This window comes from Gekko japonicus, unplaced genomic scaffold (assembly GCF_001447785.1).
Source record: "Gekko japonicus isolate JY-2015 unplaced genomic scaffold, Gekko_japonicus_V1.1 scaffold1164, whole genome shotgun sequence".
NCBI lineage: Eukaryota > Metazoa > Chordata > Lepidosauria > Squamata > Gekkonidae > Gekko > Gekko japonicus.
In genome coordinates, this window is record NW_015160873.1 from 387,798 (window position 1) to 415,081 (window position 27,284).

A 27,284-nucleotide genomic window follows, 5' to 3' on the forward strand; every position below is an offset into this window, starting at 1 on the left:
CTTCATGGCCGGCCGGGCCGCCGGCTCCAAAGCGGCAGCGGCGAGGACGGCAGCAGAGCGTTCCCTGCGCATGCGCAGGGGACGTTCTGTAAGTTTCGGGGGGATTTAAGTATCCTCCCGATATTTTTGTCCAGTTTTTAGATTTTTGTGCACACGTGGGGACTGGCCCACGTGTGCACAAACCTCCCCCGGCCCCCCAAGTGCCCCCGAAGTGCGGACATAGCGATCCGCACGGAGGGGCAACTTGACTATTAGATATAGTGATAGTATTAGGATAAATAGCAAACAGCAATAGCTATTCTAATCATTTGGTTTTATATACAGCACCTGAGCATCATGGATGAAGAATCCTACTCTAAATGAAAATCCAAGCATGGTGTCCCTGAACATCCCATTATGCAAGTCATTCTTGAAGAGCTTCTCCTCTAGAACAATGTGGAACCGGATTTGGTCTTCATCCTGAGAATAATATTATTAAATTTAACTATTGACCAGTACATTATGTATATGGTAAGCTTTTTATGACAAACACAGTCAGCAGAAATCAATATTTTAAAAGCTCATATTCATAGTGATGTGAATGAGACCATCATTGTTCATAGGGCTATTATAAGTTGGGTTCTCACCAGGGCCAGATTGGCCATTTAACTGACAAGGAAATTTCCTGGTGGTTCACTGGTGACCAGGTGCCACTGGCATTGCAAACTTAAAAGGACTGATCTCAAAGCACAGAGCCACAACAAATCCAAGCAAAGGTGCAAGCTCTGTGCAAGAAAATGGAAGGGAACACAAAGGAACACAAAGGAAGGGCAAAGAGGAAAAAACCCTCTTGAAACTGACAAGACTAGTTTGAAACTGAGAAGAGCAGTGGGGAAGCCCCAGACGCAGAAACAAAAAAGAGAAAGAAAAGGGCGGCGGGGGGGGGGGGGGGGGCACAGCTCAGACAGTCTCTGGGAGCCTGCAGTGCTGGCTCCTGATCTTCCTGGAAAATCCCAAAAATATCCAGGATTTTTTGGAGACTTTTTTGGTTTTCAAAAAATTCCAGATATTTCTGGGATGCCGAAATATACCCAAGAAAGACCCAATAAGGTTTTCAGATTGAGTGTATCTGAATGCACACCTCTACTTCCCAGTCCACTCTTGGTCCTCACAACTTGATTGTTGAATTGTTCATTGCCATGAGTTCAAGGAAATATGGCAAGATAGAGATATGATAAATAAGCAAACAGAATGTTGTTCACAGTGTGAATACATCCTATTGTTGCCTTTATAAACAAGATTTGGAGGCTTTTGTAGGACTTCCTAAACTTATCCAGAGATAACAAAGGGATGAACTTGCACATCACATTCAAGGATAGAAAGTCAGTTTGAGCGGTGGTTCTAGCATCAGTCAAAGACTGGGAAAATCATCCTCTAATCCCTCTTCTTCCTTGAGGCTCAGCAGGTGGCCCAAGGCCAGGCATCTTCTACTGAAGTCTATCTGGACTGCTAATATTTATTTGTATTTATTTATTTATAATTTGATTTATATCCCGCCCTCCCCTAAGGCTCAGGGCGGCTAACAATTGGGGCAAAAGACATAATTAAAACAATTAAAACAAGATAAAAACATAACAATAGTACGACAAAGTGCTGGTGCTCTGATGTTCCCAGTTCCAAGATGGGTTCCGGTAGGGTGGATCTGGACCAACGACGTAAGTTCCAAAGCAGCAGATAGCCAGTCTTCTTCCCAGGGCCTGCTTGCATCCTGATGGTATCTCTGTCAATTTTTGGCGACGGTGCATTGATGAAACAGTAGTGGCAGCGGCTCCTACTTGAAAGCCTGGCGGAAGAGCTCCGTCTTGCAGGCCCTGCAGAACTGCGCAAGATCCCGCAGGGCCTGGATCACCTCCAGGAGCTCATTCCACCAGGTAGGAGCCGCCACCGAAAAGGCCCTGGCCCTAGTCTCAGCGAATTTGACATCCCTGAGGCCTGGGGTAGTCAAAAGATGTTGGCCCCCCGACCGTAGTGCCCTTGGGGGAACATATGGGGAAAGGCGGTCCCTTAGGAATTGCAGCTTCCAGATTTGCGACAAAGGCAGTAGTCCAGCCTTGAGGTGACCGTCGCATGGATCACTGTAGCCAGGTCATCACGGTCAAGGAAGGAAATCAACTGCCGTGCCAGCCGAAGATGATAAAAGGCCGACTTGGCAGTGGCTACTACCTGGGCCTCCATCGTTAAAGAGGAGTCCAGGAGCACTCCCAAACTCCTAACCCCTGACGCTGGCACCAAAGGCGCCCCATCAAAGGTCAGGAGTCCCAACCCTGAACCGGCCCGACCTAGGCCCAGGACCTCCGTCTTTGCCAGGTTTAGTTTCAGCCGACTCAGTCTGAGCCAACTAGCCACGGCTTGCAACGCCCATTGGAGGTCATCTGGGTCAGAGTTCGACCGGCCGCCCAGCATCAGATAGAGCTGGGTGTCATCCACATATTGATGACACCCAAGCCCATACCTCCAGGCAATCTGGGCAAGGGGGCGCATGTAGATGTTAAACAACATCGGGGACAGCACTGCCCCCTGAGGCACCCCACAATCAAAACGGTGCCTCCGGGACCACTGCTCCCCTATCGCCACCCTTTGTCCCCGACCTTGGAGAAAAGAGGAAAACCATTGAAGGGCCAGCCCCTGAATCCCCGCGTCGCCGAGGCGGTGGGCCAGCAACTGGTGGTCGACCGTATCAAATGCAGCTGACAGATCGAGCAACAACAGTGCTGCCACACCACCTTGATCCAGATGCCTTCGGAGGTCGTCAGTCAGGGTGACCAATGCCGTCTCCGTCCCATGACCTGGCCGAAAGCCGGACTGGAAGGGGTCTAAGACTGAAGCATCCTCCAGAAAACTCTGTAGACATAGCCTGGGAGAGTCTGGCTGAGAATTGAGACTGAGGGACACTGAGAGGGAGGTCAAGTCTTCCCCTGCACTAGGGCTGCTACTGGCAGCCTACGTTACCCACTGCCACTCAACGGAGTGGTGGGGAAAAGGAAGTCGGCCTTCCAATGCTGCAATACATGGCATTCCAATGCTGCAATATTACTTATATCATAACCCTGGAACTTATATCATAACCATTTTGAAGGTGTGACACTCTAGGTCTCTCCCAAAACTCTGTGGTAAAACACTGTATGCTAAAACCACAGCATTTGGGGAGAATCCCAGAACATTGTGCTGACATGATGATCCCAGTTCTGGGATTCTGCTGGAAGTGACGTTGTGGCATTAGAATGCTGCATATTTATATCCCCCCCCCCCGATTCACCTCCTGCCAGTTGTTAGCGTTTGGATGGCAGCTCTACCCTGCACTGTTTTCCTGAACTGAAACAGCCCCAAGGAAGACATGGTTTGCCCCATTGGGGAAATGAATGTGTAGCTGTCAGTACACATACATTTTCCTAGTAGGCAAATAGCAGCTCCCTGGTGCCATTTCAGGTTTGGAAAACAGAGTTGGGGGGAGGCTTAAGCCCCTGTACCATGTTCTGTGGTCGTGATCCAAAACAGGCCAGTGTGTGCCTGGGAGGAACAGAACTCCTAGAAAAGAAAGTCCTTGTGGTGGTTTGAATCTGCCCTTATTCTGATTTACCTCATAAGATTGTTGAAGAATAAAATTAGGAGGGAAGAACCAAGTATACTATCTGAGCATCTTAGAAGAAGGGTAAGATCAAATGCGATAAATATAAAACAAAGATTAAAATGTTGAAATTAAAGATTAAGAGGTTTATAGTTTAGGCCTATTTTGTATGACTTACAACAAGGATTGGTATACATAACTTTTCCCCAGTTTATTTTTTTTGGGGGGGGGGGTTGAACAGAGAAATGCTAGAGACAAAGGGCTAAGAAGGCCTCCTCAAACTAATTTTGAATTTAAAATGGTGGCCGCTATGCCAGATTCGGGGCAAACAAAAACCCTCAATCAAACACATGACTGAGTGCTAGGAATGTGCTTTCAGAAATCACTTTATCATGTAACTAAAAAGGCAACTGTTGTTCTTATTGATATTACAACTAATCCCAAAAGACAAATAAATAAATAAATTAAAAGACAGTAATCTTCAGAAAACTTTGGCTTTGACCATTGTTCTGGACCCCAAGAGTCTGCTTTGAGGTTAAGAAAGACAAAGGGAACAGAGGAGGAGAGTGATTTAAGAATATTCCTCAGTCAGCAGAGTTCCACAGATGTTGCCCCTGAACAGGAGTACACTGATAAGTCTTCCTGTGCCTAGTGTTTCCCCCAATCACATACTGGCTCACAGGCAAGAGCTCATCCACAGCAGCAAGGGCAGAGGGTTAAAGCAGTGGCTCTACAACCTGCACCTGTTCATGCTTGGTAGACAGATGGCTTCACTTCTTTGTTAAATGTGATGCCTACTAGTGGCATTACCAATTATTTATAGATGCTCTGCCCTTCTTCTGCCTTTTGAGAAAACCATGCCCAATGCCATGCCTACTTTGCAAACCAGAATGCTACTTTGCCTATAGAATTGGGTCTTACGTGCTTGAAATTTGGCAGGCAGGATCCCTTTGCTGATGGTTATAATCCCTAAGAATTTCAGTGGTGCCAGTTATAGTGTCAATCCTTGCTAGACTGTCCTGCGGGTCATTGGGGATGGTACAATCTAACTGGATGGATTCTGCACACTATGCCTGCGTACGCATACCATGGCACTCCCTATTTGTGAGCAATGGCTGCATTTTCAGTTTTGTTCTGAAGCACCAAATGGACAAGAAGGAAAGCTCTGGAGCAGTTATAAATGAATAAAAACTTGAGAACTAATAAACCAGTACATACCAGAGAAGTCAGCTGTTTATCCTTGAGGTAACTTTTAATGGCATAGTCATCGGGGGCAAAAATGGTATAAGTGCCAGCTGCTTCTATTTCACTTGCCAGGTTATATTGCTATTACATAAAGAAAGACAAACACACCTTTATTTCCTTTCTATAATTTTAAATGTTATTTTTCTATGCACATGGATGGCTCCCTGCAGAGTACAAGAGGATGTGTCTTTGCCCCAAGGAGTTTACAATCTCAGATTTTACATTTCAGACACAACAGGAGGGGAGGGGATAATCTTCATTCATTCCAATTATATATGGCTAAATTACAGTAGAGAGGGAGATTCGATTGTGCCAAGAGCTTCACTTAAAAGGTGGGTTTGGAGGAGGAATTTGAAGGAAGTGAGATAGTTTAGTAAGGTGCTGTCACAAGTGTAACACCACATGCCAGTTCTATGAAAATAACACAAATACTTGCAATGATATAACCCCTGAAAATGGTGTAGTCCGGCATCTGTTCCAAACGGACAAGAAGTTTTGGTGGTGTGGAGGACCTCACTCTTCTGCGGGGTGTAAGAACCTGAGTACAAAAGCACAGTTTAAATCAGTGGATGATGCTGTGATTGCAGGATGCAGTTCCAACATTTAGAATTAAATATAATATGATTTGGAAGAGGGTGACTATTTTCCCTAGCAGCTGCTCAAGAAGAAGGTAAGAATCCATCTGCATCAATTCACAAAGGTATAACTGCAACGTACCTAAACTATCAGGATTTTCATAGACAAATCGAATTGTAAAGATTCATGGGACCCTCCCCCCACGCCTTTTTTTTGGGAGGGGGGAAAGGAAACTTCATCAGCAGCTGAAAAAAATTCTGTAAATCTTCAGTGGGCACTTGTTATTATAAAAGGGGCTAGAGTATTTATTTATTTAATCTCAGAGATGGAAGGGACCACCAGGGTCTAGTCCAACTCCCTGCCAGTGCGGGAACTGCAACTATAACATCCCAAACAAGTAGGAAGGGACCACCAGGGTCTAATACAACCCCCTGCCAGTGCAGGAACTGCAACTATAACATCCCAAACAAGTAGGAAGGGACCACCAAGGTCTAGTACAACCCCCTGCCAGTGCAGGAACTGCAACTATAACATCCCAAACAAGTAGGTATCCAATTGATACTTAAAAACTCCAATGACAAAGTAACCAGCCAAGTTCTCCAGCTGAGCCCTGCTGATAAACCTCCACTAACATAGTGAAATGGATGCTACTTCACTGAGAGAATTTTCATATGGCTCCAACAACACATTTTCCCTTAGCTGTATCTCCATTTAAAAAAGGAATATGATTATTTCTGCTGCCATCCTATCATTTGAAAAATGTATGCAAGTACCTTATCAATAATGTGTATAATCCCATTTGTGGCTACAATATCTCCAGCAACAATGTTGGTCCTAGCAATAAGATTCTGTAAAGGAGGAGGGTGGGGGGGAAAGTTAGGATAATTTTTCCAAACTCTTGATTACTGCTGGCTTGTGATCTGTGGAGTATCCTTAATGTATCCAAGAAGAGGCATGGGAGGGAGAAACAAGTCTAAACTTCTTTGTATTCTTCATGGTGAATGTAAGTTTATAACATCACATTATTCTGGCTGGACACAGAGCAGACAAAGCAGAACTTGAGGCAGATGCAGCCAATGCTCCCTCTAAGCTGTGGAGTCTTGTGAGCAAAAATTCTACCTTGTGACCTACTGGCATTAAAGTTGTGAGTGAGCGATTTGGCTACTGCATAAATTAGTTTGCTCTGGAGCCATCCTTCCTAAGACAAAAATCTGCGAGCTGGAGGCTAAAAAACTGTGAGCTAACTCACACTAACTCAGCTTAGAGGAAACACTGGATTCAGCATCGAAAGCTTGCACACTTTATAACTTTCCAAGTACATCTAAAATAATCATTTAAAAGTCTGTCCAGTTATGCAAAGAAACCCTATCTCAGACAATATTACGAAACCAAGAGATTCTCCCGGCCTGCAACAGAAGTCTATAGAAACAAGAGAAGACCCCAGGAAAGGACATTTTCTCCTTTGATCATAAAGAATGTATTGATAAACTTACTTCATTTCCTCTGGAGGCTGGGACAGAGTTGTCATGCAGGTCATCAGACAAAGACATATTCTGGAAGTCAGCAACTGTGTAGGTTCCATCTAATATGTGAGACCTAACGAAATGCAGATAGGTATCAACAATGTCAAAAGTCATGGTTACTTTCTTGCATACTGAACGGGAGCTCTGTTTTGCTTCAATAATTATCTGAACCAGGAAAAATTCCATATGTTACTGTTTGCAGTATGGGAGCACTTCTCTGTGGTCTATTCTCCACTGCTGTGGCCCAGTTTGTATCCAGGAATCACTTGGCTGGGACAAGTGTTGACCAAGTTAACCCCTCTCTCACCACCTAAAAATCACCTTGTGTGCTGATTGGGCAACGATTGGATGAAAAACAATCTAAGGACTGACAATGTCCTTGTGATTCTTGGACATAAACTGCATCAGATCTGGTATGCAAGAAGCCCAGAAGTAAGTAGCTCCCACACTACTGGTGGCAGTTGTATGAATTGCCTCCTGAATTCCACTCTGTTAAAGGTAAAGGTTCCCTTGCTCGAAAGCCAGTCGAGTCCGACTCTAGGGATGCAGTGCTCATCTCCGTTTCAAAGCCGAAGAGCCAGCGCTGTCCGAAGACGTTTCCGTGGTCATGTGGCCAGCATGACTAAACACCAAGGCGCGCGGAACGCTGTTACCTTCCCACTGAAGTGGTACCTATTTATCTACTTGCAATTTCTTGCTTTCGAACTGCTAGGTTGGCAGGAGCTGGAACTAGAGACGGGAACTCACTCCATCATGCGGCACCCGGGTCTCGAACTGCTGAACTACTGACCTTCCACAGCCTGCAGTTCAGCGTCTTAACCACTTGAGCCACCGCAGCTCCACTCTGTTACAAAGATATAAATCTTGGTTTTGTTTTGCAGTGTTTGACATATAGATGAATACCAGGATTTCAATGAGGCTTGAAAATAGATTTCTAATACAGAGGAATGAATTCAATAGCAAGAAAACAAGGGAAACATTTACCCAACACATTTCTTCTACAATAGCGAAGTATGGTATTTGTGGACTTCCAGCCACAGCACATATAGACATTACTGCAAGAATGTCCCTGCACTGGTTTTCCTTCCTTTTTCAATTACTCCTTCCACAGGGCAACTTGAATGTAGATTAAGGACTGATATGTACTCTCAAGAACAGAGTCTATTTATCCTATTCCAGAAAAAGCAGAGAAATCACCCCATGGACAAAGAAGGTGGCTATACCTGGTAGGTATCATTGTCTTTAAGGACAGAAGGGCTGGATTCTAGGTTCCAATCAAAACTTTTCCATGAACATTGAAGACATTTTTTTTTAAGACAGAGAATTGTCGTCCTAGTACAGAAGGCACAACATGGATGAGACACTGGAAAATTGGTTCCTTCTGTGTCACCTTCTTAGGTAAATTAGTATGTTTCAATGCTAGCCCCCCACGTTTAACTCTGTTTGGCTCTGGAGCTGTATTTGTGCCTGATTGACAAGGCTCTTATAGGAATTAAGGAAGCAATTCCTGTAAAGTCCTTCAATCTTCTGCAAATTATAAACCAAAAAAAGATAATGACAGAAATACTCAACATACTTTATTAGGGCTGGGATGTTGCTTTTAGACATCCAAACAGCTCTCTCATCTTGGTCCATGTTTTCAATTGCTTGTCGAGAAGGCACAAAGATGGTTAGATTTGACATATCTGTCAGTAGCGCTGTAATTGCACCTGTCTAAAACACAGGAAAAAATGTATCAAGGCATTAAAAAGCTTCTGTGAGTGAAAAGAAGTCCAAGTAGTTATCAAAAGGAAAGGAAACTAGCAATTATACAATGATTTCTTCTAAGCAAAGAATTCCCATGTGATACTTCAGTGTCAAATGTTTGTGGAAAGAGAAAAACAGATAAAGGAATAAAGAGTCTGATTTGTGCATTTTTCAGACACCTGATTTCACCACAACTATTTTTATAGTACTGTTATTTAAGTAAGCATATGGGTCAAAATGATAGTGTATAAATGAAGTAAATAAATAATCATTTACTGCTTTCATTCCCTTTCCCCCCCCCCACTTGGGAGAAAGTTAGTGTATAATTTTTATCTTCATAACGACCCTGTGAGTTAGATTAGGCTAAGCATGTATGACTGACTCAAGTTTAATTATCCTTCCTTTCATTTACATAAATATCATTAATGCATTCTTCTTCTTTTCATGGTTGACTTCATGCCTAGATCATAGGTAAAAAGGTAAAGGTTCCCTTGCTTGAAAGCCAGTCGAATCTGACTCTAGGGTTGCAGTGCTCTTCTCCGTTTCAAAGCCGAAGAGCCAGCGCTGTCCGAAGACATTTCCGTGGTCATGTGGCCGGCATAACTAAACACCAAGGCGCACGGAACGCTGTTACCTTCCCACCAAAGTGGTACCTATTTATCTACTTGCAATTTCTTGCTTTCGAACTGCTAGGTTGGCAGGAGCTGGAACTAGAGATGGGAGCTCACTTCGTCATGCGGCACACTCGGGTCTTGAACTGCTGAACTACCGACCTTCCACAACCTGCAGTTCAGCATCTTAACCACTTGAGCCACCACAGCTCCTGCAGGATTGAAAAATGTATGTACTACAGAAACCTATTTGACCATAATAAGGGAGAATCCCTATTTCATGGTCCATCTTTTACCAAATATAGTCTAAGTGACATTGCAGAGCCTTTTCTGTTATGGCACCATCCAAGGAAATTCTCTGCCAAGGGATGCATTTCTCAAGAAACTCCTTAACAGCATGTTGCCAGATACAACAGCTTTCACAGGTGAAGTGAAATGTTCAAATCACCCAGGAGCAAACTAAGCTGGGGGGTGCTCAGCAAGGACCCCACCAGTGGTAAGAAGAAAAGACCTAGAATTGCCAGGTCCCTCAGAGCAGCTGATGGGGAATGGGGGCGCACTTGTGGGAAGGAATGACAAAAATTAACGTGACATATCTTCATGACCTGAAAGTGACATAGGCATGCTGGGGGGCGACACTCTGGTTTTTGGGCAAAACTCTATGGTAGAATTAGCCTCTACCATAGAGTTCTACCCAAAAACCAGAACATCGCCCCCCAACATCCCCAACGTCACTTCTGTGTCATGTAGGTATGTTGCGTTAATTTCCGTCGTTCTTTCCTTTGGGGGGAGGTAATTCCCCTCCGCTGGCCAGTTGGCCAGTGATGGAGAGGTGGGGGCTGAAAGCAGGAGAACCCTGGCATCCGTAAACAGACCTGCCAGTCACCTCCTCTTTGCCATAACTACTGAGGTCCAGGCCCTGGCAAGAGGGCTAATAGTGGCGGCACAGCGAGTGAGCCTTCTCTTGTCATCACTGCCACCAGGTGATCCAAGTAAAAAGACCCTGTGGAGCAGCACCACAGGAAACAATTAGCTCAGACCTGGGTGGCAGCTGTGTAGAAGGAAGTGATCAGCAAGCCTAGGCCCGTTGCCATTGCTTGTCATAGAAAAGAGCCAGAGTCCAGCAGCACCTTAAAGGCTAACAAAATTTGTAGTAGGGGATGAGCTTTTGTGAGTCACTGCTCACTTCTTCAGAACTTTGCTTATCATGTTGGAGCTGAGAAGCCTCCAGGGAATTTTCCTGGTTTAAGTTAAAAGGTCAGTACACCCGGAGATGCTTTGCTCAGCTGCTCTTCTGTTGCTGGGTTTTCACTATGGCTGCTCTTATGATTTTACTGCTGATTTTATCCATTTGCTTGCACATTCTTAATGGATTGCCAGGTGTAATCAAAGCGTTGTTGTTGGTTTTTTTGCAGAGTGCATGTGCGTGTGTGATATTATTTCAGTGGTTTATTTGCGCTGCTGCTGATTATGTATATTGGAGAATATTTTAAGTTAAAACGCATTTATAATGTATTTTAAAGTCGTACGTCACCTTGGTGCTTTTTGGGCAGGAAACCAACTCACAAACAAGTGAAACAAATAGCCTTTCAACTGATACTCACATCAACCCACTCTTTGAAGCCAGCTGCTTCAGACAAAGAAGACAATGCCTGAGAAGACAGAAGAAGGGTAAATGACTATTGGGAAGAGCCAATGGCTCAATGCTTTGCATGCAGGAAGTCCCCATTTTCAATCCCTGGCATTTCCAGAAATGAAATACATTGAGCAACAAAAGTCTCACGCTCTTGAGAGTACAAATATTGTCTGATGGCCATTAGAATCCTGGTTAGTGTACTACTGGGATTGCCAATTTCTTTCAGGAACACCAGGGACTGGCTCTGTAATGAGACCACTTCAGGCGGTGGCCTGAGGTGATGATTTGGAGGGATGGCAGCCTTCCAGCCCACCTGGGTACTCAGCTTCCAATCACCAGGGCTGGCTCACTGCAAACAAGATGCTGTTTGGGACACCACAGATTGAAAATGGAGGTTGTATGGGAAGAGACAGCAGGGACAGCTTGTACCTGTTGCTGCTACCCAGAACTGCCCTGCCATTGCCTGCATCTGAGATGAACTCACATAACACTGAGGCACATCTTTCTCCTGAGTCCCAACTACACAGCACAACAAGAGTTAGTGGACATGGCTGGCTGGACAGCCACAGCTGCCCAAGCCTTACCTCCACTACCCAGAAGGAAGACAAGCTCCAGAGGTTCTAGCAGTGCACCCAGTGATCTCCTTCCTTCATGCTCTCTTGATGTAGAGTTGGGGAGAGGCAAAGGGGCTTGTCTACACCCATCATCGGAGAGTCAACATGGGATGTTTATTTCAAGAGTTGATAAGTGGAAATTAATAAGAATCGTAATCACTACATGCTCAGATAAAACAATCCTTGTGAAACGGGTATTTTTATTGCACAAAATCGTTGCATGTGAGAGATAAAAGAAGAGAGTTTCCCACAGAATCATAATTAATATAGTAAACAATTTTGCATATATATTTTTATTGACTCTTCATTATTGTTGTCACAGATGTTTGTTTGGACTTCAACCGCCAGTTAGTGGCTGAATATCTCCCACTATTGGTCTCCAGGTGAAAGAGATCAGTTCATCTGGAGAAAATGGCTGCTTTAGAAGGTGGACTCTATGGCATTATACCCCACTGAAGTCCCCCCTTTCCCCAAACCTTGCCTTCCTCAGGCTCCACCACCGAAATCTCCAGGTATTTCCCAACTCTGAGCTGGCAACCCTATTGAGGCAGCAAAATATCTGGCCAGAGCCAGCCAGCTGACCCACCATTCCCATCTGAGACCTGTGGACATAATCTTCCTCCCTCCCCTTGGCCTCTGAAAACAACCGGCAAACCATGTGGGCCACAGGCCAACTCTTGTAAGATTCCTTCTCACAAAAGTTTGGCCAACAGATTCCAGTAATCTCCATACTCAGAAAATAAACTAAAACTTGACAGTGTGGCCTGGATTCCTGGTGCAGCAAAATTCAGTGCATCTCTACCAAATACTCCACCAACAGGGCTTATTATTATTTTACAGCCTTCTGTAAGGAACACATGTTTATGAAAGTTACTGCTGATCCCTGGTGACACAGTTGCAGTGATAAGCATTGTGTCTAGTAAATACTGCAAGCATTTGGTTTGTAAAATCTATATATCTAATAGCCAAGGCACCTTCTCCGTGCGGATATCTAAATCCGCACATCAGGGGCACTTGGGGGGCAGAGAGATTTTCCTGCACATGTGGGGCAATCTCCAGATGTGCAGAAAAATCTGAAAAGTTGAAAAATATAGGGGGGATACTTAAATCCCCCCAAAAGTAAAAGAGTGGGGGGGGGGCTTGGCGGACCAGCCAGGCCTCGCTGCCACTGGGGGGGAGGCTTGGCGGGCTGAGGTCAAGCCTCACTGCCATTGCCATGGGGGGCAGGGGAGGTTTGGTGGGCCCAGTGGCTCAGAGCCGCATGGACCTCACCACTGGGGCCAGGCAGGGGCGGGGGAGGTTTGGCGGGTCCAGCAGCTTGGAGCCGCACAGCCCTTGCCATCAGGGCCAGGCAGGGGAAGGGGAGAAGGCTTACCTGTGGCAGCTTCCTCCTCTGCGTGGAGCTCTCCCTCCCCCCCCCCACGAGTATCACAGGTCACCGCTTCTTGTAGTGTCTAATGTTGTCTCATGCTGAAAAAGGTGAACTGGGCAAGATCATTTTGGCAATTAATAGTTTCCTACTCACATCCACAGCATTTCCGTAGCATATTCTGCCATCTCCTTCATAGCCCTTTGGGCACACACATTCCCAGACCCTAGAAGCTGACAACTGACAAATTGCCTATGAGACCAAAAAAAAATAAAAATAAATAAAACATCCAGACAGATAGTTACAATGATTACATACAGCAAAGCCTTTTAGATAGGAAGGCTTCCTTTTCCTCCTTAGTAAGTTTAACAAAATGTGCGTGTGTCGGGGGGGAGGTGCTGTCAATGGTGGAGGAACTCCCCTAGGCTGGGCCTTTTGAACTGTGGAGGAATATTGGGAAGAGCTCAAGCTTTTTCTGGTAATTCCCAAAGAAGCCTGGGAAAACTCAGCCCATTCCAAATCCAGATGGGTAGATTTTAACCCATCCCTAGTGATTCTGCTTCCAGCAAACATCTCCTGAGTGCAGGCAAGGGGCAGTGGGAAGAAACATATAAATCAGGGGTGTCGAACTCATTTGTTATGAGGGCCGGATCTGACATAAATTAGATCTTGTTGGGCCAGGCCATGTGTGTCATAAAATGTAATGCCAGGTAACAGAGATATAAACTTTATAACACAAACACAATGAAATATTTTTTAAACTTTAAATAAAACATGCTTAAAACACTAGCACTCTTGCAATATTTTGTCTATTTAACAGTCTCTGACAGAGGTCGATTCGGGGGGGATCGCAGGGGATCGCAGTTCCCCCGGGTGAGGTGCGGGGGGTGGGGCACATGACGAAGCCCCGCCCCCTGCTTCTGGCCGCCCCGCTTCCGGCCCTCATTCAGCCAGGAGGAGGCAGGAGAAGAGGGAGGGTAAGTTGCTTCCTCCCCGCCTCTCCCCACCCCTGCCTGCCTGGGGCCAGGGAGGACCTTGGCGAGGCTTCCTCACACTCCTGCCGGCCTTGCAGGTCAACCGCCGGGCCCCTGATGTCAGGGGGTGTAGCATATGCTAATGAGTTATGCTAATGAGTTCCCCTAGCTCTTTTTCTATAAAATGACCCCTGGTCTCTGATAACTGACATCTCTTGCTCTGAGTTATTGCAGCAGCAGAACTGGAAATGGAAGCAGGAAACAGCCAGGGCCTTGCATGGTAGAGCTGGAATTGTAACCCAGATTTCCCAGGAAAGCCCAGCAATCTGTCCCACTACATAGCTACTAGTTTCATAAATGGAGCCCACACAGGTACTTAACAATTCATTCTGCTGTGAGGTGAATTGCTTCAAGGAAATCAGTATCATGATGAATACTAAAAATAGCAGCCACATTAGTTCCAAAAATATGCAGTTCAATACTGGAGAACCTAAACATTAATAGGAAATGCAGTTCATTCTCCTAGTAATGGCTTAGTAAGGTATACCATCTTAATATACCACATGAAAAAACAATGTAAAACATTTGTGATATTTTGTAAACTGACTGAACAACTTACCAGAGGGTGGCATGTTTCGTTTTGTTCCAGACAAGGGTTTATGGATTCACATTCATATCCATTCCCCCGAAACCTTTCCTTACATTCACATTTGTTCTACAGTACATGGGAAACACAGAATAAAGTTATTCATATAAAAATAACTCCTCAGTCACACAAGTTGTTGATTCTTTCCATAGATATTCATGATGAAGCACAAGGACTTTCAGTGTCAGCTCAATGAGTAGTGATGAAGCAGCTCATGATAGGCAACAGCTAAAGACTGTGGCATGTGTATAAATACACAGATGGGCTCAACATTTTATTCAAGAAGCTTCATTTTCCCATGTCTTAATTTTGCAACTGGATTATTCTCTAGGGCTGTCAGGTCTCTGTATAGATTTCTACTCCCAAGCCTGTCCAGGAATGAGGGGGAAACCTATATTTTTCAGTACATTTAACAACAACCCAGAGAGGTAGGCTGCCCTCTCTGGATTCAGAACAATAGCCACCAGAATCCCTTTTTAACTAGTCCCGGCTTTCCCCAAGGGAGGGATTCCAAACCTTTAGGTTAGCCTCTGGGACATAACACACTGAACAACTCAATCTAGAGCTGCACAGTTAATATTACCAAGGTAGCTTGTATGGTGAGCAGAAGGCACAGGAGTTTAGCCTCTGAATCCAGTTACAACATCAAACAAGTTAGAAACAAGAACAATATTTTATTCAGTTCAGAGCTTTGCAATTAGACTAATAAGGATTTCAAAACAAGAAAGACTAGGGCAGTTTTTGCCTTCACTACACAGTAAGAGATATGCATAATTACCAGGATGATCCATAACCCAAGAATGTCCAGGTATACAGTCCAGCTAGACACCAAGGAATTCTGAGGGAAAATCCCCCTTGTGCACCAGCCATGTGCTCAGCTTCACAAAGGAGGTCTTTGTTCCACCTGGGAACAAAGACCTCCCGGTGCAATTCCCGGTGCAATTCAAACAAGTAGAGAGAGAGCAAGAACAGCGAGCTCTCTTCCAAGGGACCAGACAATTAAACCCCAATCTAATCATGACTATCTGTGGCCATCAGCCAATCACGAGTAGCAGGGTGTGTGACCAATTTTTTTGTTGTCATGGGGACAACTGGGGATAGGCTGGGGGGTTGGGAACCAACGCCCCCGTCACGCGACTCCCAAACCCAGCTTTTCCATGTTGTATGTGACATAGCCCATGTAGCCTTAAAGCAGGCGCCTTGAAGTCTAGCTCTTCCACAGAGGTGTGAAAGAATGTGTGGTTATATGGCATGCTATTGAGGCCATCTGGGCCTCACCATTTAGCTTGCAAGAGGAAGTAAGCCACAGCAGACAGAATAGGAGAAGGAAGAAGGCTTTTAGAAATCAATATTTCTATATAGTCTCTCACTATAGCTTCCAACCCCATCACCATTCAGTAGAGCAGCAGGAAAAAATGGTGCGAAAAACTGGCATTTGGCAATATCATGATATCACTTTCAGGGTGAACTCAGATGTAATTTCATCATAAAGCCATAGAGTTTCTGGTGAATCCTAGAGTGTCAAGACAACATCACTTCCAGAATTTAAGGTCACGCTGACTTGCAGTTTCAGAGGGAGAGATAAAGAATGAGATGGGAGTCTGACTAGGGTTCCCAGTCCCCCGGTGGACCTGGCAACCCTAAGTCTGACACAAATTCAAGTGAGATCATGGGACCTACATCATCAAGGCCAGGGACTAGGAAAGAAGAAGAAGAAGAAGAAGAAGAGATTGGATTTATACCCCGCCCTTCACTACCCAAAGGTGTCTCAGAGCGGCTGACAAACTCCTTTCCCTTCCCCTCCCCACAACAGAAACCCTGTGAGGTGGGTGAGGCTGAGAGAACTCTGACACAAACTGCTCTTTTTTCAAGGACAGCTGTGCCAGAGCTTGCGACTGACCCAAGGTCACATCAGCAGGTGCAAGTGGAGGAGTGGGGAATCAAACCCGGTTCTCCCAGATTAGAGTCCGCGCACTCAACCACTACACCAAACTGAATTTTTCCTCCGCATTCCATCTCATTAGTGCATAGAACCCTGGTTGGGGGAAGGTGTCTTGCTTGATTGTGAGTATGTGCAGCTGCACAGTACCTGGTTATGTTTCTAGCAACACACCTGATTGGTCAGGTCATATGTCTAGCAACATACCTGATTTGTTAACTAGGATCAGGCCAGCTGCTGGCAGTTGAGCATAAAGGAAGATAATTCATTCTAGTTTGAACACCTCTTGATTCTAGTTTGTACCCTTTCTCTTGTTTGGACCAAGTTAGGTTTTCTAGTTAATTTTGAGTCTCCTCCTCAAAACTGGCCTTCTGCCCCTCCTATCTGATTTGTGGTACATACAGTGAATATGTACAATTAATTTGTGGAAGTGAGCTGGAATTGTTCTCCGTAGTCCTGGCCTTCACACATTCATTAGAACAGCCCCTACACATGGAAAGTTTGTACGTATACAGGATGTATCCAGAAGTTCTGATGAATGTACAGCTGGTATGATCCCAATACCCCTTTCCAAACCTTGTCACATAGGGCTTTTACTGGATATTTAGTGAAAGACAGGCATGGAGGTGCTGCTCTAATGAATGTGACACCTGGCACTGCAAACATCACAGTTATACCTACAATGTCTTGGATCAGTTCCCAGATGCAAGGACTTGGAAGTTAACAGGTGGCAGCCCTGTTTTGTATCTGGTCCAGAGACTGCACATGGGGAGGTAATGACTGAAGTTCAGTGGGGTGAGAAATGACAAGAGGTACAAATTCTAGGTTCAATAAAAAGTGCTATACTTATGATCCTGCCAGCAATTGCTTTCTGAGCATCCTGCTAGGAAGATGTCACAAACATTACCCCCAAAGCTGGAGGAAGAAATCTACAACTATTGTTAAAACTAGATAAGACTAACCTATCAAGCCCATGGAAACAGAGACATTTGATATAGCACAGAGGAAAAGAGAGAAAGAAGATGTATGTGGTGAGAGGAGGCAGATGTGGCCATAAGCAGGACACCAACTTTGCTTAGGGATCTGCTCCTGTGCCTTTAAAATGGCAGCCTGAAATGCAGTAATAAATCAGGTAAAGCATACACACCCTTCACTGTTTTCATGCCATAAAAAGCTTCGCTTGTTAAATTTTTCAGGCTGATGTGGAGAAAGTCTACAGGAGATTCCTGTGGCATATGAGTAAAGGAATCAGCAGACCTGGCTTACCTGACCGGGACCTGTATGTAGACAGGTAGCATTACTATGACAGTCTCCAGCACTGGGCAGCAAGCAGTTATTGATTTCCAAGCAGTCTCTCCCATTCCCTGTCCATCCTGGCTGGCACACACACTCATGGGTTCCGGGCCCAGTGACAACACAGTCTGCCTGCAGGTATATTGAGAACACCAGAGATAATAAAGCTGATCATCTGCAGATGATGGTCAGAGGGAATGGAGACAGCACTGGACTTCGCTAGGCTTTGAGGCCATTCTTCTTTTCATGAAATTTCAGCAATGCAGAACATAGTAAATACTGGACAGTTGACTAGATTTCATTCATGGAGTTATTTGTGTGGAATAAAAGATTTTTATTTTCCATTAATCATACAGTATCCATCTTTTTCTCACTCGGTCAAAAATCCAATTTTTCCTCCCTCCCCCAAAAGGCTTCCCGCAATGCGTCTCCCTTATGTCACATATAATTAATAAGTTCAAGATAACATCATGTACTTAATATTGTTCTAGATATAGTAAATTATGTTTCACGTCCCAGTTCTTTTCTAAATATGTTTTAAAGTCACTCCATTCTTCAAAAAATTCCTGGTCTTCTTCATTATTCAGTTTTCTAGTTATTTTGTCCATTTCGGCCATGAACAGAACTTTTTGTATCCATTCTTCTAAGTCTGGTATTTTTTCCTGCTTCCAATATTGAGCATATACCATTCTTGCTGTTGTTGTCAAATACCAGAACAATGTCCTTTTTGTTACATTTAGTTCTTCCATTTTTAAACCTAAGAGCAGAATTTCAGGTGCTTTCTTAAAAGAAGATTTTAAATTTTTTTGCATTTCACAAGTCCACCACATGTGGTAAAATGAGCCCTCATGTTTTTTACACTTCCAGCATTTACTAGACATATTCTGATTCATATTTGCGATTTTCTTAGGTGTCATGTACCATGTATACATCATTTTATAACAGTTTTCTTTTACATTGGTACATATTGATAATTTCATAGAGTTTTTCCACAAATATTCCCATGTTTCTATTCATGATGTTATTTGGAGTGAACATAACTGCCATTGCTCTCCTGTCTCAAGCTTTTTTACACACCACAGAATTTTACACACCACAGAATCAGCGTCAGGAATACTCACATGTGCTGAGGGTGGGTCATGACATGTGAAAACTCTTACATACTTGGAAGTAACTGTAAGCTGTAAGTGGACCATATCAAATTAAATTAAACACTCTGCATCCCGAAGTTCTTTATTTCTTACTCCTTGAGCAGCACCTCCTCCCAAGTTAATTTTCTGCATTATTTTCTTACTTAGTCAGTTCCTGATCTTCAGTGTTCAAGGAGGAACATAATGTGTCTTGTTGTACACTGGAATGTCCCTAGTTTTCAGCAAGTATCATGTACACGCATGTTTCCAAAAGAAGTTGTGGACAGAAAGGGCAGAGATCCCAATTGAATGGGAAGTGCCACACAACAAATCACACTCAAAAGGAATATGAGATCCCATTGATAAACTCCTCCATAGCTCCCATTAATTTAAAAGTGACTGTGTGGGAGAATTCCCTGGTGGGTTATGCCAAAAGCTGTAAAATGTCTCCAGGCTACTGATCTACTGCTTTTAAGGAAAACTTGTTCATTGGTTGAAAAAAGTGACAGAGATACCTCAACAATTAGGCTAGGAAGGGTGAAAGAATAAGAGTTTTTCTACACATTGTACAGCAGGGAAAAGTCGTGGTGGTAACATTTGCCTTCTTATTGAAGCCAGTTTTCCATGTGAAAGTGGGAGATGGACTGTATTTAAAGAAAAATATCAAAGGGACACCCCCCCCCACCTTTTGGAGGCATCACTATGCATAGTTCTTTAGAGACAACATCAATCCCCTTTGAACTAATTCATTTTTAGTTTCTGTAGTGACCATTCTAACTGAAAAAGTTCAATAAAAGATATTTATGTAAATGATCTTAATTTGGATGATTACATGCAGAATTTAAAATATGCACATTTATTTTCTAAGTTTGCTCACAACAAACATACATGTTACAGAACTGTATACTCACATGAGTACTGCAACGATGGAAGGTTGAATTTCCACAAGGATCTACTTCACTGCATATTATTCCATCTCCTTCATATCCAGGTTTACAAGCACAGCTAAAATGCACCACGTATCATAAAATTAGTAGGCATAGAATATAAAATGAAACTAGCTGTATTACTTCGTCTTTAAAACAGTAGTATAAAATAATAGTAATTCTACTGTTACTGTCAACAGCAATCCTGGGTTTCCGGTAGAGGTTTCTTGCTCAATAAGGCTTCCAAGAAAATTTAACTTTACCTTCCAATAACTGAATCCTGATATATTTCCTGGCATCGCTAGTTACATGATCTTAGTGTCCATCTATACATTACAAAGTATCACACATTTTGTGCCTCCCAGACACTTGTTTGGGACCACAGCATACAGGGAGGAGTGGCTGTAGCTTCTCCCCTGCTGTTTTCACATCCTCAAACTACCCCCTGCAGACCTATTGGGTCTGTTGCAAAACTTGTTTGTAGCCATGTAAGTAATATGTTTCTTACAATGGAGCCACCAGCAGCTCTGTGGGGTGGTTTGCAGATGCAAAAACAGCATGCTTGGGGGAGGCTACAGCTGTTTCTCCCTCCATGCTGCAGTCACAAACTGAAAAGAGACAATGTGTATTTGGGAGGCACTAAACTCCCATCTTGAGCTCCTTGAGCTGCGGTGGCTCAAGTGGTTAAGACGCTGAACTGCAGGCTGTGGAAGGTCAGTAGGTCAGCAGTTCGAGATCCGTGTTGCCGCATGACGGAGTGAGCTCCCATCTCTAGTTCCAGCTCCTGCCAACCTAGCAGTTCGAAAGCAAGAAATTGCAAGTAGATAAATAGGTACCACTTCGGTGGGAAGGTAACAGCATTCCGTGCGCCTTGGTGTTTAGTCATGCCAGCCACATGACCACGGAAATGCCTTCAGACAGCGCTGGCTTTTCGGCTTTGAAATGGTGATGAGCACCACAACCCTAGAGTCGGACTCGACTGGCTTTCGAGCAAGGGAACCTTTACCTTTTTAAAACTCCCATCATGTGTGTGATACAAAGTCCTCATGTTGTTCCCTGAGGACTTTGCAATGTGTAGATTGAGACCTCATGTGAGGAATGGGAGAAACCTCAATGTAGGCCCTTGAATGCCTATTTCTGACCGGGACTAGGTCCACCAACAGCATGATAGCTTATTAGACTATCCTTTTCATTGAATATTTCACATATGTGCAATTTCAGGTTGGTGTGCCAAACAGAGAGTGTAGTAGGCAACTGCCATTTGCACATGACAATGTACTGCCAATGCCTTATTAGCCGTGAGGAACCCAAGGAGTAACTTAATTACACTGAGATCCAGGGTGCCGAAATGGTGTCTGTGCCAGATGAAGAGAGTGAAGGAAACGGTTGTACTTGAGGAGTAAATAACAGAAGAATCAGCTGTACAGTTGGTTTGGCTTGGAATACGCCCCTAGCCAGGAGAAAGGCTAAAGCTTGATGAGGAATAAATGCCTTCTTGAGAATGTGAAGTGTGTGTATGTAGGGCAGGAAGTGGGTGTGCGTGCCTCAAGAGTCAGAAAGAAGGATCCAAGGAGGGCAATGACAAGAACTAAGAGTGACAGGTAACTTTTCGAGGTGTTGGGCAAACAGCTCGGTAGTCAACAAAAAGTATATTAAGTATCTTTGCATGTGCATCACTCTACCTTCTATAATATCATCACATGAAAGCTCACAACGAACGACAACTGAATGCATTACCATAAACTCCTCATAAACCTCATATGAACCATCTGAATAGCCCACATAATTATCAGATGCACAGAATGGACCTACCTCATGGAGCCATTGCTGAACAGGCAATGCCCATTACAGAGCTGAGACATCTCCATGCATGGAAACACCTGCATGTCACATAATTTCCCAGCATATCCACTTTTGCATGAGCCAGGAAGGCAGGTTCCATCGCTATCTATTCGATTGTCACATTTGCCATAAACACACATACAGGCTGTGGAAGGAGGGGGAAAATAAATGTCAATGCAATAACTAGAGTCCAGTAATACCTTAAAGACTAACAACATTTGTGGTAGGGTATGAGCTTTTGAGAGTCACTGCTCACTTCTTCAGATATGAAGAAGTGAGCAGTGACTCACAAAAGCGTATATCCTACCACCATTTTTTGTAGTCTTTAAGGTGCTACTGGACTCTTACTTTTCTACTGCTACAGACAGACTAACACGGCTACCCATCTTGATCTAACAAAATAACTGAAAGAGGCCTAAATCTTGAGATCATATTGCCTTTAAAAAGCTAGAGAACATATATTTTAAATAAAACCTTTGCTAGATTCTTGGCTAATTTTAACATTTATACATTGGCAGAATACATATTCTCAGCTCATTCTTTTTTTAACAATCATGATGGGATTATTTTTCTACAATAATTTCATTTGGCATAAATCTGCTTATTAAAATATGTTTTGACACTATGGTTTTACAAAGCAGCCTAATATCACAGTCTAGTCTGATCTTTTCAGAGCTTGGAAGCTAATCAGGGTCATCTTTGGTGGGAGATCACCACGGAAATTGGGTTGCTATGCAGAGGAAGGCAAAGGCAAACCTGCACATCTCTTGTCTTGAAAACGTCATGGTCCTGGGATTGTCATGAGTTGGCTGTGACTTGCTGGCACACAATTATTTATGGTCTTACAAAGAGCTTGGTCCATGAATGTCCAAAACTTAATCACCTTGGTCTATGCTGGAAACACTTACTTGTGTCACACTGAGGTCCATATTTAGTGGAATCTGAACAGAACTGGCAGAGTGATCCTTCAAATCCACTATTGCAAACACAAGTTCCATTTCCGTTCATTCCATCCATACACTACAATGGGAAACCAACATATTTGAAATATGTGCATCAAGATTCACACACAAAACATATTATGACTCTATGGAGGAAATATGGCAGAACCCTCCCTGCAAGATGAACTTACAAGACTCAGCACTGAAAAAGAATGTTCTAACAGGGACTTTATGCTTCTAGATTCTTCTGTAAGCTTTGTTTTGTAGTTTATCACTCAGTAATCAAAGATAATACTGTTTCCTTTTTCTGCCACGGATTATTTTTTAGACTTCACAGCCAGACATTTTAAACAGAAGGACAGACTCATATTAGTTTTATTCCCAGAAAGCTCTAACAAAGCTGATTCATAACAACTCTTTGCTTGTGACAAGCAATTAATTGGCTTTGGTGCACTATGTGCATGGTGAAGTTATCTGACTACACACTCAGCTGTCCATCCTGTGATCAAGGAGCTATAAATTCCCCCCCCCCATCCAACTAATTATGTCCCAAAGGGGAGCTGAGATAGTTATAAAACAGCAGATATGCTGAATGCACCAAAGTCAACCCACCTCTCAACAAAAACAAAGCCCTGTCTTTTAGAGTTCAACCAAGCAAATGCACTCCAGCTTAAGCTAAATATATTTACTCCATTTACCTGTCCATTGCCTGAACAGGGACTGGAAATATCACCTGGACATTTATTGCAGTCTGGACCAAAGAATCCTTTACAACACTTAGGCTCCTGCGAAATAAAGCAAATACTTCCTCATGACCATGAGCAATGCGCAACAATCATACAGCACTTCGGTCCGGGACCCAACATCTCCTGGCAGTGCCAGGTCCCAAAGAGGCCAGGCTGGCCGCTACCAGGGCCAGGGCTTTCTCGGTGGCGGCTCCTATCTGGTGGAACGAGCTCCCGGAGGAGATCCGGGCCCTGCGGGACCTTGTGCAGTTCCGCAGGGCCTGTAAGACGGAGCTCTTCCACCAGGCGTATGAGTAGGAGCCGCCACTACCATCATCATTATTCCATCTTCACCTGGCCCTGGATGAGGGAACATTAATGCTTCCCTGGAGCAGACGATGCTGAACAGTTCAAATATGCCATCTCTGAAATTTCATGTAGAACATCTAGAGCACTTTAGTCAGTAACTCGTTATTAATGTTTTTGTACTGTTGGATTTTAAATGGTTTTAATTATGTTTTATATTGGCGTTTGCCCCTATGTAAGCCGCCCTGAGCCCGCATTGCGGGGAGGGCGGGGTATAAATTGAATTAAATAAATAAATAAATAAATAAACAGCATGGAGTGTTGAAGCTACCATAAAATCCGATGATCAAAGGAAGTGAAAGCAGCATGCAATGCAGAGGAGAATATCTGTTGCAACAAGGGTTTGTTAAAACAATGGAGGGAAAAGCCAATGCAGAAGATAGGTGGGTAGAAAAATCCTCACCTTTATTGTAACATTGCAGTATTTAGCACACCCATGTCTTACGAAGGGATGGTCATAATAAATACATTTACTGCTTGCAATATCCTACAGTATTAAAAAGAAAAACCATCCAAATAAACTTCCACAAAAACACAGGCATTTGGTGCTATATTAAAATCAAATACAAGAATGATATTAAGCTGCTGGTATTTATTCCATTACGACTGAAATGCCGTTACGAATTCTAATGTAAAGTATGTAGAAGAAAAAGAAGTTTATGTTTTTTTGGTAACTGTATAAATGAAAATTTACTTACAACAAGTTTTGAGTCTTTTGGGCAACTGTTCCAGTGGAACATGGGGCATTTTCCACATGTACCCTGAAACAAGCAGGATGGTTATGATCTAGGAAGGTATAGCTTTATCATGTGAACATCATGTCTGCTAACACTTGACAGTCTGATTTCTTATGTTGTCTAGGGCTTTCAAGAATGTTCTTGTTATGTACGTGGACCGCCACCAGGGGTCCGAGGCACATGCAAGAGCTTGGCTCCTGGAACAAAGGAAACTTTGGATCCTGGTTTCCCCAGCCCCAACCAATAGCCACTTTGGTGGGACATTCAAACCCTCCAATGGGAATAGGGGAGTGCTGGGTGGATATGTATATAGTTGGCTCTATCGGGCCATTAGAGTTAGTCTTGGAGTGAAGAACAATAAATGTGTGCAAAAGCATGTCGTCGTCCGAGTCCTCCATGCGGCAAACCCAGTATGCTTGGGGTTCCCAGTTTCTCAGAGAGCCAAACTACACGCATAAAGGGATGTGTAGGAGCACTGGATCCCTCCATTATATAGATAAGAGAAGTCCTTTATCTATTTTATTTATTTATTGAACTTTTACTCCGCCCTCCCCGCCAAGGCAGGCTCAGGGCGGCTTCCACAAAACTGCTAAACAGTATACATTTTACAATGGATAAAATGAAGTAAATGATTTAAAAACACAGACAAATCAATTTAAAACATCACTTTGATGGCGATAAAAATAAAGTGCAATTTAAGGACACATTCAGCGGTGCCGCCGCGCTAAGCCGTGTTGGATCGGAGTTCCATACAAGTCCTTGTGTATGAGGGAACTCTATACATTCATTAGACAATTTATTGGCTGCCTCCTTTTGCTTTATTACTCTGAATGATCCTACCTGTACAATTTCAGTTCTCTCTTCATCGCATCTTTGTGGCAGAACTGGGATTATGGAGGGAGGCATAAGAACACCAGAGAGTATATAAATCCGTCCATTTTCTGCAACAATGTCTCCTTCTTCTATTGCTTGACCATTGACCAGGATTTGCCCCTGCATAAATTACAACAATAAATTGATATCTTTGAATTTTCCCAACACTATTTTGCAAGATTTTATTTTATTTACTTGTAGACCATAATGGGCTCCTGTTGCTGTTTTTATCTTCATCGTTATTATCCTTCTGTCACGACTCGCATCTGTCTCCAGGGCAATGCCGCTTTCTGCTGTCTTGGCAACCACTTCAGTAGGGAGCTCCCGGCCCTCAGAATGGGAGGGAAGAGGGTTCTAGGTCCCCCTGACCCTCCTTCTCCCAGCCAGTCAACCCGAGTTCTGAGCAGTCCAAGTTGCTGACTCATATTCCTTCCCAGCCTGTTCTGAGGAGCTCCCTTTTATGTGCTTTCCCTTCCTGCGCTTTCCCTTCCTGCCTCCCCCTCTCTATGGACTCCCATTGGACCTACCCTCTGCTCCTCAGGCCAGGAGTGCTCCCATTGGCCACCTGTAGGAACCCCTCGCCCAGGCTTCCTCCCCCTCCCTCCCAGTCAGCCAAGATCCGCCTGCCATTCTTCCACTCCCTCCAGCAGTGCCCAGTTCGGAGCCTGGGGCAGCCAGCTCAGGGTGGCAACTGGCCTCCCCTTTGCGGGGCCTGCTGCCACTGGCATCTCAGGGGTTAGAGTGCCCATGCTGCTGCCACTGTTCTGGGCTCTTTTGGCCTCCACGGGAGCCTGCTGGGGCCTTCTTGCCAATGCCACTCTTGTTGCAGGGCTGCCCCCCCCAAAGGCCCCTCTAAGCCTGGACAGTTACTGTTCTTCACAGTAACTCTTCATAAGTAAGAACTGCCATTGCTTCTTGTACTCTGTTCCACACACACTCGTATGTCTGACATTTCATGTACCTTTACAGCTCTTGGGTGGGGTTCTTAAGAAGGCCTGATTTGTAAAATCAGGTTTGAGGTGAAGAAAGTTGCCACAAATTAGGGTTTCCAGTCCCCAGGTTCCCCCAATTTTGGGGGCTTTTGCCTGCTGCTGGCTAATTGAACAGTAGGGGAACCCCACCCCCAAACAGCAACATCCCCAATGTGATGATGTCACCCAGAAGTTTTGAGGGCAAAACTCTATGGTTTAGAGCTGATTTTACCATAGAGTTTTGGTCAAAAACCATAGCGTTGCCCCCAATGTTCCCTCTAAGCTGTGGAGTCTTCTGAGAAAAATTCTACTTTGTGAGCTGCTGGAATTAAAGTTATGAGCGAGCGATTTGGTTACTGCATAAATTAGTTTGCACTGGAGCCATCCTTCCTGAGCTAAGACAAAAATATGTGAGCCGGAGGCTAAAAAACTGTGAGCTAGCTCACCCTAACTCAGCTTAGAGGGAACACTGGTTGCCCCCCCAAATCCTCCTGCTAGTGTCATGAGGGGACCTGGCAACTCTACCACAATTTTTTTCTCTCTGTGCCAAAAGGTGTCATATGAATTACGCCTGAGAGACAGTGTGGTTAGTGGTTCATGTAAAGTTTGAGTCCACAGCAGCAAGGAAAAGGTATAAATCTGCTTTATTTTAACTTTAGCAGACAAAGCCTCAGCAGGGCATCCATCCTGGAAAAGGCTTCTCTAATAACTCTCCCTTTTCCGGGAGCATGCTTGGTCTGACTGCTCAACAAAAAGTCTCTGCCGCTTGACCACTAGGTGGCAAGTAACAGGGATATGTGTTCCAGTTCAAATGCCAGACAAGGACCTGGGAGGTCTAGGTGCAAATCCCCACTCTGACACGACACTCCTGATGGGTGACGTTGGGCCATCCACTCTCGCTGTTTCAGCCTAATCTATTTCACAGGGATATCAGGATAAAATGTGAAAGGGAGAACTCTCTGAGTGCCACAGAGGAAGGGCAGGATAAGGGAAGAGG

The 27,284-nt window shown here is 44.1% G+C and overlaps 1 protein-coding gene across 1 annotated transcript in view; it reads right to left on the minus strand.

Annotated features, from left to right (window-relative positions):
* The window catches only part of STAB2 (stabilin 2), a 148,076-nt gene that overhangs the window by 78,370 nt on the left and 42,422 nt on the right, over positions 1–27,284 (minus strand). The window contains exons 18-33 of the mRNA XM_015422556.1: positions 25,284–25,436; positions 24,110–24,193; positions 23,314–23,400; positions 22,583–22,694; positions 21,645–21,819; positions 19,818–19,911; positions 17,750–17,908; positions 14,518–14,613; positions 13,081–13,176; positions 10,910–10,957; positions 8,525–8,661; positions 6,919–7,021; positions 6,199–6,273; positions 5,286–5,387; positions 4,823–4,930; positions 328–459 (exon numbers count right to left, since the gene is read on the minus strand). Coding sequence (XP_015278042.1) covers positions 328–459; positions 4,823–4,930; positions 5,286–5,387; positions 6,199–6,273; positions 6,919–7,021; positions 8,525–8,661; positions 10,910–10,957; positions 13,081–13,176; positions 14,518–14,613; positions 17,750–17,908; positions 19,818–19,911; positions 21,645–21,819; positions 22,583–22,694; positions 23,314–23,400; positions 24,110–24,193; positions 25,284–25,436 — 1,761 coding nt within the window. The remainder of the gene's footprint in view (positions 1–327; positions 460–4,822; positions 4,931–5,285; positions 5,388–6,198; positions 6,274–6,918; positions 7,022–8,524; positions 8,662–10,909; positions 10,958–13,080; positions 13,177–14,517; positions 14,614–17,749; positions 17,909–19,817; positions 19,912–21,644; positions 21,820–22,582; positions 22,695–23,313; positions 23,401–24,109; positions 24,194–25,283; positions 25,437–27,284) is intronic.